The sequence below is a fragment of the Bos mutus genome, chromosome 3 (genome assembly GCF_027580195.1).
Source record: "Bos mutus isolate GX-2022 chromosome 3, NWIPB_WYAK_1.1, whole genome shotgun sequence".
Taxonomy (NCBI): domain Eukaryota; kingdom Metazoa; phylum Chordata; class Mammalia; order Artiodactyla; family Bovidae; genus Bos; species Bos mutus.
This window is the reverse complement of record NC_091619.1, coordinates 104,542,111-104,555,381: the sequence shown is the minus strand read 5'-3', so window position 1 is coordinate 104,555,381 and position 13,271 is coordinate 104,542,111. Positions and strand designations below refer to the sequence as shown.

Here is a 13,271-nt window from a genome sequence, read left to right as displayed (position 1 = left end):
TTTATTTATTTATAAGTATTGGGTAAAAAAGGGGTTAAATTAAAGCTACACTCCATGGAACGCTGAGTGTCTAGCATTTTGATTTCCTTTGTAGCACTCTGGAGGGCTTTACTGACTCTGACAGGTCTCATGTGTCCATCACTGGCTGTTGTATCATATTTTTGTCCATAATAATTCCTGAGATATTTCGGGATGATCAAGACTTGGCCAAACTTTATGGAATATTGTTCAGGGTTGACTGGAGTATGTAATAGATCTGGCGTCAATTTGAAAAAACACATACAAGCCTCTGTTAAGTGTTACCATCTCATATGTATTGTATTCCAACCTGAATATTCCTGAATTGTTTATTGTTTTCGGTTTCAAATTATTTAATTTGTGTTTACAAAGAACCATAAGCACTTGTGTGGATAATAAAATAATTCAAGATCAAATAAAAATCAGTCTTGTTTTGCTCTCACACGCAGGTCCGCAAGCACATAAATGACCTTTATGAAGACCTGCGGGATGGCCATAACCTGATCTCTCTGCTGGAGGTCCTCTCGGGCATCAAACTGGTGAGCTTCTCTCTCCTCCTAATGGGTGACTTCCCAGGTGTGGCCCTATTAATGATATAGGTCCATCGTGTTGAGTGCTGGGGAGGTGGCTGTCACTTCTGTTACATGGGAGGAAAAAGTAGAAGAGGTGATTGCTGGACTTTATTTCTAACTCAGACTTAATGCTTTACAAATGATACCAATTCAGTTCAGTTCAGTCGCTCAGTTGTGTCCAACTCTTTGCGACCCCATGAATCGCAGCACACCAGGCCTCCCTGTCCATCACCATCTCCCGGAGTTCACTCAGACTCATGTCCATCGAGTCAGTGATGCCATCCAGCCATCTCATCCTCTGTCATCCCCTTTTCCTCCTGCCCCCAATCCCTCCCAGCATCAGAGTCTTTTCCATTGAATCAACTCTTTGCATGAGGTGGCCAAAGTACTGGAGTATCAGCTTTAGCATCATTCCTTCCAAAGAACACCTAGGGCTGATCTCCTTTAGAATGGACTGGTTGGATCTCCTTGCAGTCCAAGGGACTCTCAAGAGTCTTCTCCAACACCACAGTTCAAAAGCATCAATTCTTCGGCTCTCAGCTTTCTTCATAGTCCAACTCTCACATCCATACATGATCACTGGAAAAATCATAGCCTTGACTAGACGGACCTTTGTTGGCAAAGTAATGTCTCTGCTTTTGAATATGCTATCTAGGTTGGTTATAACTTTCCTTCCAAGGAGTAAATGTCTTTTAATTTCATGGCTGCATTCACCATCTGCAGTGATTTTGGAGCCCAGAAAATAAAGTCTGACACTGTTTCCTCTGTTTCCCCATCTATTTCCCATGTAGTGATGGGACCAGATGCCACAAATGATATAAGTTCATTTTAATTTAACCTGATTTGTCATATATTCTTATTTCTTTTTTTTAATTCTTTTAAAAAAATTCTACTTTCTTGATGGAATCCGGTATTGGTTCTATTACTTTTATATTTGCATGCTTTCTCCTTGTTCTTTATCTATTTATACATGCTAGTATTTCAGGAATAGTAGATTCTCGCTTTAAGATTTTTTAATAAGGCGTGTTTTTCTTCCTACAGTGTTATTTCTAGTCTACACAGATTCCTCCTATTTTTCCTTCTACTGTGAATTACTTTATTTTCTATATTCAACAAAGAGCTGAGATTTACATGTAAAAGCCCAGGTGTTTAGAGTCATTGTTTCCCAAACGGCCTAACTTCCTCCCTTCTGGAATTCATTGTCTGTCACAGGTTTGAAGAAGAGCTGAAGTTGATGTCTGAGCATAGCCCCAGATGCTGTACATCTGGGCTCCTTGGATAATTAGATACGCCTGCATCCTCCCCATATGTATTAAATGTGGCTTATGGAAACAGTTACCTGTCTGAGGACAAAGCCTGTCCAAACCTCTTGGCTTATCAGCTCTTGTCCTCACTTTGTTGAAGGGATCAGCGTGGCCTCACCATGGGCTCGTTGTTTCACATGTGGGAGCCTAACTTGAGCCTGTGATTCTGTGCAGCTCCTGCTCTGTCTAGAGTGTTATAGACAGCATGCTTTTTCGTTTAGAAAAGGCCAGGGCTGAGTGTGGAGACACCTGTGAGAGGTGCGCCCTGGAGAGGAGCACGGCTCAAGCAATCTATGGAGGGAGCCGGCACACTCTCTGTCTTTGGTGAATTCTAGAGCAGGATTTGACACGTTAGATTTCTCTCCCTAAGTAATAGTCAGCTTCTTCCAGGATTGAGCTTGGCTTTCCTGGGGTCCTTTGTTTTGGTTTCTTTTCTTTTTTTTTTTTAAATAATAATTTTTAATGGCCTAAAATTGACAGATGCTTTTGTTGACATAGCCAGTACATATGAATTCTGGTTCTTCTCTGGCCCTCATTTATAAATCTCCTAAGTAATCAGAATTTTACTTTCACTGTGTTGGACTTAAAAGTGCTCACGAAATTATATTTTGGGCAATTTGGCTGGTATATTTGATGAACTTGTAGTGATTTTATATTGAAAAGTGATCCTTTTCAGTGATGTTGCTTACAGAACAGGTTAAAGCCACTCCTATCTGATTTCTTTCCCTAGCCTTTGAAGACCTACAGGTGTTTATGGAGATAGTTGTAAAATAATCATCTTTTCACCAGAAACCACCCAAATATCTCTTTCATATGCATATTCTCATCATGCATTCTCCCTTACTTGATTCACAAAAGTAGGGAGAATGGATGGCCTGTGGAGAGTTAAAGCTGTGTTTCAACATAAGAAGTGTTCAGTATAACCATCTGTTCTGGTCTTAATTTTGTTTTGCATCTTTGTGGAGGTGGGAGGGTATTTTCATATTTATTTTCATCTTTTTTTTTTTCCTGCGTTCCTTTTCATTTATATGTTGTGAATTTCCTGCTAACTCTGTCACGTCTCTGCCTTGGTTGGTGGCCAAAGGAGCCGGCAGGGCTGAAGACCCTCCGCCTGGTGAGCATGCCCTCCTGGCGCCGTGCAAACAGCGAGGAGCAGGAGGAGGAAGATGATGATGATGTCGTAGGTCCTCCTGGGGACACCAGCATCCCAGACGGCGCTGCAGGGCCATCAGAGGGTTTGGGGTTCTCTAGGTCCCCAAGTAGCTCACTTACGAATTGCCTTCTTCCCTGTCCACCTGGGAATTTGGGTCCCAAAGAAAGTGGTTAAAACTAATTGTGCCTCGTGCCACTGTTAGATGATCCCAGGGTGGGAATTGTTTTGCTTATCTGCGAGTAGCTGGCACAAAAAGAATAATGATGTTTGGCAGCGTCAAGTCCGGTTGTAACTGGAGACCCATGCCTTTCTGGTGGCCTTGCTGTGTTGTCTGAGTCTAGATTGCAGAACTGTGGAAAGCTTAGTTGACAGCATGTCAGTTGCTCCTTCTGACTCCACACTCCAGACTAACGGAGACTTGCTCGCCACCTCTCTGGCTTCCAGGTTCTCAGCACACACCGTGTCATTTGTTTTCAAAAGAGCCTGTTGTTTGCAAACCACTCACTGCATGGGGATACTCTGCCTTCGTCAATAACATCTCTAGTTGCTATAGAGGACAGGGATTTAACTTGCATGTTCTCAAGGGTATTTTTGGTGGGGAGTACTTAGGCGTAAAGATTAGAGTGTGTAGGAGGGCCATTTTCTGCTTGCAGACCCTAATTACAGCCTGTGATTTTTCTCCGGAAATAGAGATCAGGCAGTGTCCCCATTCCCTGTCCTCTTAAAGTCATCTTTTCATCTCATTGATCTCACCTCCAATTGCCTTAGCATCTTCGGTTTCACAGGCTCTGTCATCTTCTAAGCCATATTCACAATTAGTTCAGCTGGAATGACTGAGAAGAGATTCTTACTAAGAAGGTTTTTCCTAACACTCTAACTTACAAAGTTATCCTATTGCACAGAGAGGCCTCACCTTCTCTGTCAATTACCCTGGTTTGGAAGTTTTGCTTAGAAGGATTGAGGGACCCCCTCAGAGATGCTTCCACCCCGTCCCTCCACGTGTCGAGTTACTTTTTGCCCATCAACCTGGGGCAGTGTTTCCTCTGTGCAGGTGCCCACAACAGAGCTACCTTGTATTTTATTGGCCTTTAGTTAGTAACATTTTGATATTTATAAATGAATTGGGTATGATCTAGTGAGAGTGATATCTTAGTCCCAATTGTACTGGAGGGGGGAACCATTGGAAAGTAAGCAGGAGAAGACACTCCAGACGTAGATAGCCATCCCTGCCTGTGCTCACTGGAGAAACAGCTTCCACGCACTTTTGGATAGATAGGACTTGAGCCTTGGATCCGGGAGGTGGGCGCTGGCGACACCCACCTGGGTGGAGCGACACCAGAGGCGCTGGGTGGAGGTGGGCTCTCCACTGTGGCTCGTGTGACATCCAGGATTGAGCGGCTGGCAGGAAATACCTTTCTTTGGAGTTCTGTGTTGAAGAACCCTACACCGTGGAGGTCTTGTTTGCTCTGGGTATTTCAAACTGGAGTAAAAGGTGGCTTTCCTACTTTGTCTTCCTAGGAAATAGGTTGCTTCTTGACTCCTGCCTTCCATTTTAGATTTTTTCACTTACTGAGCATGTGTAACTTCTCATTCCCTAGCGTAAAATTGACTACCTGTAGTTTCTTTTGCCAGGTTGTAATATGGTTGGCACTGTCCATTACTGAGCAACCTGTAATTAGGCCTTTTACCCTTTGCTTACAGTAACATTTAACTGTGGTTCTGGGAGCCATAGAGCCAAATCTTTGTTTGCATTAACCTCACATCCAGAATCGAGTTCTGCCACATATGGCTGCAGAGGAACCTGTAGAGAAGCTGCGGCACTGCTTCAGCATTTGCATTCAAACGTGCCGTGTGTTCACGGGGATCTGAGTGGTAAACGAGGCGTTGGGGGCCTCAGCGAGCATGGTGAAAACTCACACAGGTCCTGCCTGGAGGGGTGCTTTGTGTGACGCTCCCACGCCTGGCTTCAGTCGTGGGAACTCTTTGTGGTCTTTTAGTTCTTGAAATGAAAGCAGAAAGGGATCTGCCTGGGTAAATTGGTGTCGCTGAAACAAACATCCCTTTTGTTTGTTTGTTTGCAGCCCCGGGAGAAGGGCAGGATGCGTTTTCACAGGCTGCAGAACGTGCAGATTGCCCTGGACTTCCTAAAGCAGCGACAGGTAAGAGCGTCCCGTGTGTCCCCCACTCTGCCAGGGAAAGTTGGCGTCGGGTCCCTGTTCAGGGACGTTCTCATTGCCCCTGATAAGTCTTCAGTAAATCCAACTGATACAGTTCTGAGTCTTGCTTGCTAGTGAGCAGCTGTATTGTGTCTGAACAAATCTTACAAAGACTGTGTGGCCTGTCTTAGAGGTAAAGTCTTAAAGAAGAGCAAGATGCGAAAGATTGACTCACCTCCACTCAGGTGGAGGCCAAACGGAAGATGAGAAATAAACCGGCAAAGAAGATGGGAAAAGGTACATCATCTAGGAGAGGGGACACCAGAGTGCTTCATCATCATGAGAACTGGATGAGGGGATGTCAGGCTGGTTGAATGGTGCGTGGGGCTGGAGGGGAAGCTCTCAGCTGTGCAGCATTGGTGACCTCAGAGACCAGGCTCAACAGAGCAGAGCAGTGTTTAGTAAAGAATCTGTTCCCGCCCTAGATAAGAAGGAAGGAAGACAGAAGCACACTTTTAGACATAGGAGAAGCTAGTGAAGAGAACAGAACAGAATGAGAGTGAGGAGTATGGCTCAGAGCAGGGTAGCCCTGGAAGGCGCCTTGGAGATCGCTAGTCCAGCCTTTTCATTTCCTACGAACGGAAACTGAGAAATGACCTGCCCTAGTCACAGACGTGAGAGAGCACCTGGGACTCCCACCCAGGCCTCCTGGGCACTTTAAATGCTCCTTTCATGCTGCTCTCTACACAGCGTCCTTCTTTCCTTGACTCCCTAATTGATGGAACCAAGTCCAGCGATTGAGAGATGAGATCCAGAGCACAGCTGATGTAACTTCTTTGAAAAGGAAAGGAAAAATGCCTCTTCTGAGGTACAGTGAGGAGGAAGGAAGGAGGGATAAAAATACAGAGAAGGTTTGTGGAGGGGAGGAAAGTGGATGGATGAGGGAGTCAGAGTTCATCTGCCTAGGGAGCTGTTTGGAAAGATCTGGTATAGCCACAGTTGCCAGGCACCAGCTCTGCTCACGGCGACATGACGTGGTGTGCGTATTTTCGGAGTTAGTTCATGTTTGCCACTCTTAGCGGTAATTCTCATTAACTTGGGAAATTCTCTTTCTATGCACTCCCATAGCTGTTTGCTTCTAACATAACACTTATGACTTTATTATTATTTCTTTGTTTGCTGTAATGCTTTGTAGGCCCGTGGGGACAGAGAATGTGATCTTACTTAACCTTTTATCTTCATCACCTGTCGTAATGAATGGTCCATAATTGACACTTAATAAATATTTGTTGAAATCAGTGGTAGGAGAGTTAGAGGTTGAAGTGTTCAGGGGACTAGAGAAAGCATCCTTGGAATGTCTGTGTGTAGAGTTAGAGAAAACCAGAGAGGGCCTTAATGGTCAAGGTAAACTGAAAAGGATTGATTAGCTAGAAGCCTCAATAAGGATGGAGAGTAGATTGGTTACTAGGATATAATAAAAGTGTGAGCCATGAACCTTGGACACAGAGAAGGGCAGAAGGAACCCTGGAGCAGTTCTCGGTGATGGTGAGATTGTCGCTGTGCAAGTGTCCAAAGCAGAGCAAAATGAAAGTCATCTGAAGTGGGAAGGCAGACGAGTTATACAGATGGGACGGCACCTGGGTCATCGAGGTGATGCCAAAATTGCCAAGAAAGATGGCAGAAGATGAGGTAGGGAGGGTAGGAGTTAGGTGTGAGGTCTCCAAGGAATGGATTGGCAGACACTGGAAGGTGGCTTGGCTAAGGAGGTATTCAGAATCCACGGGGAAAGCTGCTGGAGGTGGGGCGGGGGAACTGGACTTGGCTGATGCTGCCAGCCTGCCAGCTGTGGGCCGTGAGTGATGAGAAGACCTGCACTGAGGCAGGAAGCAGAGCCTCCTGCTCCCAGGGTACAGAAGAGGAGACAGAGATACAGGAAAGGGGAAGAACTTGCCCAGTGTCTTGGTCATTCAGGCTGCTGTATCAAAATATCGTGGCCCGGATGGCTTATAAACAGTAGAAATTCATTTCTCATAGTTCTACAGAAGTCCAAGAGGGAGGCAGATTTGGTGTCTGGTGAGGTCCTGGTTCCGAGACTGCTTTTAGCAGTGTCCTCATGTGATGGGAAGGTCAAGGGAGTTTTCTGGGTCTCTTTTATAAAGATACTAATCCCATTCCCTTAAGACCTGCTGCTGCTGCTAGGTCGCTTCAGTCGTGTCCGACTCTGTGCGACCCCATAGACAGCAGCCCACCAGGCTCCCCCGTCCCTGGGATTCTCCAGGCAAGAACACTGGAGTGGGTTGCCATTTCCTTCTCCAATGCATGAAAGTGAAAAGTCAAAGTGAAGTCGCTCAGTCGTGCCCAACTCTTCGCGACCCCATGGACTGCAGCCTACCAGGCTCCTCCGTCACCCCCAAAAGGTCCCACCTCCAGATGCCTTCGGATTGGGTGTTAGGATTTAACCTATGAATTTTGGAGGGACACCGCATTCAGTCTACAGCACCAGTCACCATAGTGTAAGGAGAAGTGAGGATGCTGCTTGAGGTCTTGAGTACATGAAGGTTTCGGTTCAGATGAAGAGACAAAGGAAGGGCAGCTTCAGGGCAGTTGTCACGGTTGTCAGGAGCTCCGTGAGGGTATGACAGAGACTCACGGGGTGGAGGTGGAAATAGGCTGGTTTTCCTAGGACACTCTGAAAGGCCCCTGTCCCAGGAAATCCCTCAGTCTCCAGCACACAGGGATGGTTGGTCACCCTGGTGGGGGAAGGACCTGTGTGTCTGTGTACATCGTGTTGCTGGAATGAGATTTTAGGAGTAAGACAGGTGCTGTGGGAGGAGGGGAATAGGTGGGACAGGCCAGAGACCGGTGAGGGACAGGAGGCAGATCTCTCTCTCTCTCTCACAACCTTGAAAAAATAAGAAAGAGAGAAGAAAAAGGACTGGGAAGACTTAATTAAAAAGCAGCTCACAATAGCAAGTGCTTGTGAAATTGCTTTGCTGGTGGGATTGCAAAATGGTACAATCATGCTGGAAAATTGTTGGCAGTTTCTTACAAAGCTAAACGTATACCATATGACCCAGCAGTCCCACTCCTAGGAATTTACCCTAGAGAAATGAAAACATGTGCTCACACAAAAAAACTGTACATGAATATAAGAGCTTTATTCATAACTGCCCCAACATGGAAACAACCCAGATTCCTTCAGTAGAGGAGTGGATAACTATTGTGTGTAGAATACAGGTATAAGGTATACAGATATACAGGAATACTCCTCCACAGTGGAAAGGGGCAGGCTATTGCTCCAGGCAGCAACGTGGATGGGAATCTCATGGCCATTGTGCTGAGTGCAAAAAAGCCAGGATCTGAAGATTACATACTCTGGGACACCATTTATATGACATTCTGGGTAAAGCAACGCTGGGAACAGATCAGTGGTTGCCAGGATTTAGGGGTGAAGGCAGGATTTAACTGCACAAAGTCCCACCTTTTGGGGTTGATGCTCCTGTTTTGTTACCCTGATTATAGTGGTTGTTAACACAAATCTATACATAGTGAAAACTCAAGCTGTACACCAAAAAAAAAAAAAATTAACTGACGTATGAATAATGAAAATCTATAAAAAATGAAATCAAAACAAAGTTGCAGAGCTGTCAGACCAGCTTTCGTTTCTTTTTCAGGTGAAACTAGTGAATATTCGCAACGACGACATCACAGATGGCAACCCCAAGCTGACCCTCGGCCTGATCTGGACCATTATCTTGCACTTCCAGGTAGGGTCTGTGGTCTGGGGTCCTGGTGCTCAGTTTGGACATGGCCTGGACAGAGCTAGAGATTGCTGTGCTTTCCACGGGCACACTGAGCCTTCCTTCTCTGTATTTGTCAGTGAATGAGGGAGTGGGGCAGAGCAGGAGCTGTAAAGGAAGAGGAGCATTGGCCTGGAGGCAACGCTGTTGCAGTGTAAACCAAGAACTTCCTCATCATTTGCATGATGAAGGGGGATTTTTCACCTGTTTATGCTGTGGCTTTGGCACTGACAATCTGGTTATTAGCAGTCTGCTCAGCTGAGTCAAAACTGGCTCTCTGGGGACTCAGAATGTGAGGGATGAGGAGAGATGTTGGATTTGTTGCTCAGGAAGGGTGGAGTGAAGCCTTATAATCCTGCTTTGATGTAGCCTTTTCTTCGTCTCTAATGATGTTAAACAAGCCTGGTTAATTGTAGCACTGTCTTAGTCAGGTTGGGCTGCTGTAGTGAAACACCGCAGGCTGGGTGGTTTGCAGCAAGCATTCGCTTCTCATAGTTCTGTAGGCTGAAGTCTGAGATCAGGGTGCTAGCATGGTTGGCTCCTTGGTGAGGGCCCTCTTCCTGGTTATATCCTTAGGTGACCTTTCCTTGGGGCATGCATGCACAGAAAGAGATCTCATGTCCCTTCAACTTTTTATAAGGGCATTAATCCCATTATGGAGGCTCCACTCTCCTGACCTCATCTAAATCTAATTACCTCTTAAAAGACCGCACCTTCAGATAGCATCACATCAGGGCTATTATGGCTTCAATATATGAGTTTCGAGGGGACACAAACATTCAGTTCATAGCAAGCACCTTGGTATATGTGCTTGTAGCATCCATCACACCCAAGAACAGTGGCATCTTGGTAGTGTTCACATGGTCACACAGCCTTCCTGTTCCTCCTCCCTAAGGCAAATCCTCTTCAAGTCTAGATACTATTGGAAAGTCACAGCCCTATTTTTATAAAAAAGACTATCTTGAATCACGTTAGCTCAACTTAACAAAACTATTTCTCAGACAACTCTCGAATACCCAACTGCTGTATGCAAGGCTAATAGATGACAGGGATCACTTCTTGAGCAGGTGGGAAAAGAAGGCTTTTATAAATACCTCACTCAAGGCGCTGCCTCCAAGGTCAGTGTGGCTGTGATGTCCCAGTTGGGGAGTCAGCGCCACCTGCTGGGTGAATGCAGAACAGCAGGTGTCCCAGAATTCCTGAGAATCTGAGAACTTCTGAGAACTCAGGGATTAAAATTTCTTGGGGCTCTGGTTTGGAGCCGCTGCTGACAATCTGCAGCATAAGTAGGCTTAGGAAAGCGTGGAGGTAACATGTGTTTTTGTGGAACCACAGGGTGTCCTCAGGCATGCTTCGGATATAGGGATAACCAGGAACATGAATTTGGCAAGTGTGCCTTGGCAGGGTTGGAACAAGAACTTTGTTGAGTTTTCATAGCATTATCCCCTTGGCACTCTTATGAACAGCGGGCTGTTTTAGAGGAATCTTTTTGGTTGTTTGTATGCCACAAACCACCTTTCACTTTGAGACACCAATGCTATCCTGTAGCTGTGAGGTAAGAGGAATCTGTCTGCTGTGTCTCCCTTTCTCCTGACTGCAACTAACTCACTCACTCAGCAGAAGGGAAATTCAGGGGCCAAGAAATGAAAACTGAATTGGCTAGTTAAACTTTTCCTGGGACAGAAGATATGGGGATAATGTTCCTTAACTGAATATGCCATTAAGAAAATGTTCTAGAATTCTCTCTCTTTAAAATTTTATGAAAATTTTCAAACATTTATAAATGCAGAGAAAATCGTATAGAACTACCATATACTCATCACGTAGCTCACCAGTCACTAACTCATGGGCAGCGTTACACTGTCTGTTTCCTGATCCATTCATCAAACCCTCCAGTAGGTTATTTTGAAAGGAGTCCCAGACATCATATAATTTCATCTGCAAGTGTTTCAGTGTGTATCTCTGAAAGGTTCTTCATTTAAGCAAAGCACAAAATTATAGCACTGTAAAAATCAGTGATTTCTTAAAATCATTGAATATCTAAGCAGTGTTTAGATTTCCCCAATTATCTCATTTTAAAAATGGCTTGTTTGAATCCAAAGTCCACACATTGCATTAAACTTCTCTTCTCCTCTTTTTGTCCCCTTAACTGTTTGTTAAAGAAATCGGTCTTTTGTCCTGTGCAGTTTATGGAAAGATGCTGGTGGCGTCTCTGGATATTTTCTAACAGTCTCCTCCAAACTTCTGTATTGTCCGTAAACTGGTGCTTTGGATCTAGACCTGAGGCTGAATCATACTCAGGTTCCCTTTTTTGTGCTGGGGCAGGGCAAGGATGGTGGTGTTGCACATCAGAATGCACATCAGAATGTCTGCTGTCTGTCTTTTCATCATGTTAAGCTTGATTAGTGGGTTCAGGTGTGACCAGCCTGATCATTCCTTGTAGAGGCTTTCCCCGTTATCCCTTCACCTAAAAGTTTAACAGCTACTGTTTGATTGTTTCATTAGAAGTTGCAACATGGCGGTACTCAAAATTCTGAAATTTTTTTCTAAAGCAGAACTTTACCTCATCAATTACTCTGAGAGATAGTTCCTTTAGGAAAGGGAAGATAAAAAGATAAATGCTTTTATATTGCCCTCTGTTTCACCAGTTTTCAAAATAATTAGTTGATTCTCTTAAGATTCTCCGTAAGACGGATGAAAGTTTCATTGCTGATACTCATCTTCCCTTAGTAACACTGTGACTCATGGATTTCTACCAGACTTAAATGTGTTCCAGTTAAATATAGCTGTCATTCTTCATAGTATTCAGCTCCTCCTTTGGCCAGTGAGTTTTTTCACATTGACCCTGAGTCCTTCCTCATGATCCATATAGTCTTTGATAATGTCCTCTATTTCTTGTATGAAGAGCTGTTCCAGATACTTTTTGTATATTTCCTGTTTCAGGCCCGGGATTAGCAGCTTCTCCAAGGAACTGAAATTCTTTATTGACAACAGTCTGAGTGCTTCTTGGGTTGGTCACTCTTTCTGGGTGTTTTCTGTGGACAAAACTAGCCAACATTTGTATTTGTCTTGTAAGAAAAAGTCAAGAATTTATAATGTTTCTAATTGATATTTAGAATTAGAGTTTTATTCAACCTCTTTGACTTTGTATTCTTTTTTTTCTTATGCTAAAAATCTTGATCCAAACAAAGCAATATATTACTTATTCCCTTTTCCATATACACACATGCAAATGACATGGATGCAAGTATATATAAAATCATGTATATATTATAGTGCATATACAAAATCATGTATGCATAAATTTATATATTTGAATAAAAATAACAATGATAGTGTTATTATTAACAACACGATTACTGAAAAGTTTGTGATTTCTTTAGTGTAAATCCCCTAAGGACATAGAAATAATTTTATGTTAAAGCCATTTGAAATAACCTCTCTCTGTGTTGTTAAGCCATCAATCTGATACACAGGTCCATTTGTATTTTATATTTTTTCAGTTTGTAGCGATTGCTTTTCTCCCTTTCAATTTTATTTTGCATTATATAGATCATATACATTGTTACAATGGGAAATTTCGAAAAGTGAATGCAAGGTGTGTTCAGCGTTTCGTTTCTGCCCCCTCCATCCTGTTTCTTCTCTTTCCAGCTGTTTTAAAGCATCTTTGGTTATTCTATCGGTTGTTTATTTTAAAAAGTAGATTCTTTTTTAAAAACAACTTTACTGAGGTAGAATTTACGTACCATAAAATTGACCCATTTTCATTGTATAATTCAATGATTTTTATGAGTTGTACAGCCATCACCATAATCCAATTTGAGAACATTTTCATCATCCCACAAAGGTCCTTCCTGGCCATTTATGGTTATTCCATTCCCATCTGCAGCCTCAGGCAGCATGAATCTATCTATTCTCTGTTTCTATAGACTTGCTTATTCCAGACGTTTCATTTAAATAGAAGAGTCTAATATGTGCTTTGTTGTGTCCCGCTCCTTCGCTTAGCGCACTGCTCTCGGGTTCCTCCGCGCTGTAGCGTGTGTCAGTACTGTGTTCCTTTGTTGCAGAGGAGGGTTCTGTTCTGTGGGTTTACCATATATTTTGTTTATCTGTTCAGCAGTTGATGGCCGTTTGGGTTGTTTGCACTTTTAGCCATTATAAATAATGTTGATACGAATATTTGTGTGGATGTATGGTTTCACTTTTTTTGGATTTATACCTATGGGTGGAATTGCTGGGTTATATGAGACCCAGGTTCAATCCCTGGG

At 43.7% G+C, this 13,271-nt stretch overlaps 1 protein-coding gene across 9 annotated transcripts in view; it reads left to right on the top strand.

The window, feature by feature from the left end:
- Window positions 1–13,271, top strand: part of MACF1 (microtubule actin crosslinking factor 1) — a 337,029-nt gene that overhangs the window by 136,738 nt on the left and 187,020 nt on the right. For 5 of the 9 annotated variants that reach the window (XM_070368376.1, XM_070368368.1, XM_070368372.1 and 2 more), the window contains exons 3-6: window positions 468–557; window positions 2,979–3,074; window positions 5,129–5,206; window positions 8,878–8,970. In XM_070368376.1, the coding sequence (XP_070224477.1) occupies window positions 468–557; window positions 2,979–3,074; window positions 5,129–5,206; window positions 8,878–8,970 (357 nt within the window). The remainder of the gene's footprint in view (window positions 1–467; window positions 558–2,978; window positions 3,075–5,128; window positions 5,207–8,877; window positions 8,971–13,271) is intronic. The other 4 variants (XM_070368375.1, XM_070368374.1, XM_070368377.1 and 1 more) reach the window with 1 other exon arrangement.